The 1,977-nt window shown below is 36.3% G+C and overlaps 1 protein-coding gene across 1 annotated transcript; it reads right to left on the reverse strand.

Annotated features, from left to right (window-relative positions):
• Positions 1–401: 401 nt before the first annotated feature.
• Positions 402–1,758, reverse strand: LOC130743713 (aspartyl protease family protein 2-like). Its single transcript, XM_057595941.1, has one exon. It carries the CDS (start codon positions 1,419–1,421, stop codon positions 402–404), a length of 1,020 nt encoding a protein of 339 aa, XP_057451924.1. The 5' UTR covers positions 1,422–1,758.
• Positions 1,759–1,977: the final 219 nt, after the last annotated feature.

Here is a 1,977-nt window from a genome sequence, read left to right on the forward strand (position 1 = left end):
CTTGTAGCGATATGCAATCAATAAATTATGATAAGAACTTTAATTTGGATCAATCATAACCATTAATTACAAAAATCAAGTATCTATAACTGTGCAAACTGTGCAAGAGAGTTGTAGATAACCTCTGCACCAGCATATATGATCCAAATTTCACTTGGCAGAAACAATCTCGCCTTTGTAAATTGTTTCTTAATCGTATAGTATCGGTAATTAGTTGTTTTTAATATCATTTAAAAAATCCCTAAATACACATGAATAAAGAAAAACCAATTTATGTAACGATAAATACTTTTAAAAATACTGTTGTTTACACACAACACAACAAATATTATGAAAATTAAATAAGAATAAAAAATACACTTGAAATTAGTAAATGACCGTGTTAGTAGTAATAGAAGAATTTAGTTCGATAATACAATGACCGTGCCTGAATCGATGAAGACACCTCCATCTCCATCTTGTTTAAGTCGGAAGAGAGAAGGAGAAATACCATGAACCGGGATTCCACCCACACTGATACCGAGGAGCTCAACGTAATAGAACACATCATACATAGGGATGTTCTTGAGTAAAGGAGTGAACCGTGTGGTTCGCGGGATAGCCGAACTGCCAAAAATGATGGAAGATGGTTTGCGGGAATGGTATGCGTCCTCTAAACAATATGAGAATTTTTTGTTAAACTGGATTCCAATTTGACTCGGAAACGATAGGCTTCCACCACCCATACCTATTAAACCGTCGCCGCCGAAAGAGCTATCCTCATGATAGCAACCGAACGCTACACGCTCCAAGCGGGTTTTTCCAAATGTTAGCGTTTCAGTGCAGAAGTCGCCAGATGTGCTGGAACCGTCGCCATAGGTGACTTTGTACTGGCATTGATTTTTCTGGTTGCATCCTGCAGAATCTTCCAACTGCATGCAGCTGACAGAATTACACGGGATTCCGGTGAAGGAGGTAGATTTTTTCGGATCAAAAATTGGGTCAGTTTGATTGTAACAATTCTTGCAAGGCTTGCATTGGAGCCAAGTTACATCACTTCCAGTGTCAAGCGATAGCGACACGTACCTCGGGGGAGTGCCAATGCCAATGCGCATGTAATACTCTCCACTTCTCTGTGGGAAACCCGAGATAACTGGGCTGCTAAAATTCAACCCAGATCCGGGAACTGTAGGTCGGGACTTGTTGAATGCTTTGACCCTAGAAGCGTCTCTTTGAAGTCTGAGGTGGAAGAGTTGCTCTGGAGTTTTGTTGAAGATGAGACTGTCTACATGGTGGAGGGGAAGAGAAAGGGTGTTGAAGGATTCTAGATCAGACTCTATTGCTTCAAATTCTTGGTGATATGGGTCTAATGAAGCAACGGACACAGAGAGGAATGCAACCAATAAGGAAAAGAGAAAGGCGTTTTGAACTTTCTCTTCCATTTTAGTGAATAGGGAGTGAAGTAGAAACTGAGAAGAATGAGACAATTATCCATAGAGGATGGCAGAGAATATATAGCGGACTTTGGTTTTAACTTCATGTGATATAGAATTAATATAGTGGTTGTCTAAATGGGTGACCTCTTCGGTATTGTCTCAATTGAGACAGTTTTAAAACAGTCCCAAATGCAACCAATAAACTCATGACACTTGTTAATTATGTTTTTTATTTTTATTTTTTTAACAGTCACCAAATATTTGATTTTTCAACATCAACATTTTACTAAACTAAATTTTAGTCTCAATTAATCTACATCATTATACTTTCTTCTCAAGACTACAATTTAACCCATAACATTTAACACATTTTATTTTTTAATCTTCATCATTTAATATTTTATATTCTATTCCAAAAACTATCACAAATTATTATTTAAATCCAAACTCATAAATCTTAATCAACATTTAACTTTATCACCGTATAAATTTAGTGGTTCATTTATCATTTTTATGGAATTTATGAAATAAAATATAAGGATGCAGATTAACTAGGATTAAA

This window comes from Lotus japonicus, chromosome 3 (genome assembly GCF_012489685.1).
Source record: "Lotus japonicus ecotype B-129 chromosome 3, LjGifu_v1.2".
Lineage (NCBI taxonomy): Eukaryota > Viridiplantae > Streptophyta > Magnoliopsida > Fabales > Fabaceae > Lotus > Lotus japonicus.

Coding starts and splice junctions, on each gene's coding strand:
- LOC130743713 (XM_057595941.1), bottom strand. CDS start 1,421: ATGGAAGAGAAAGTTCAAAACGCCTTTCTCTTTTCCTTATTGGTTGCA.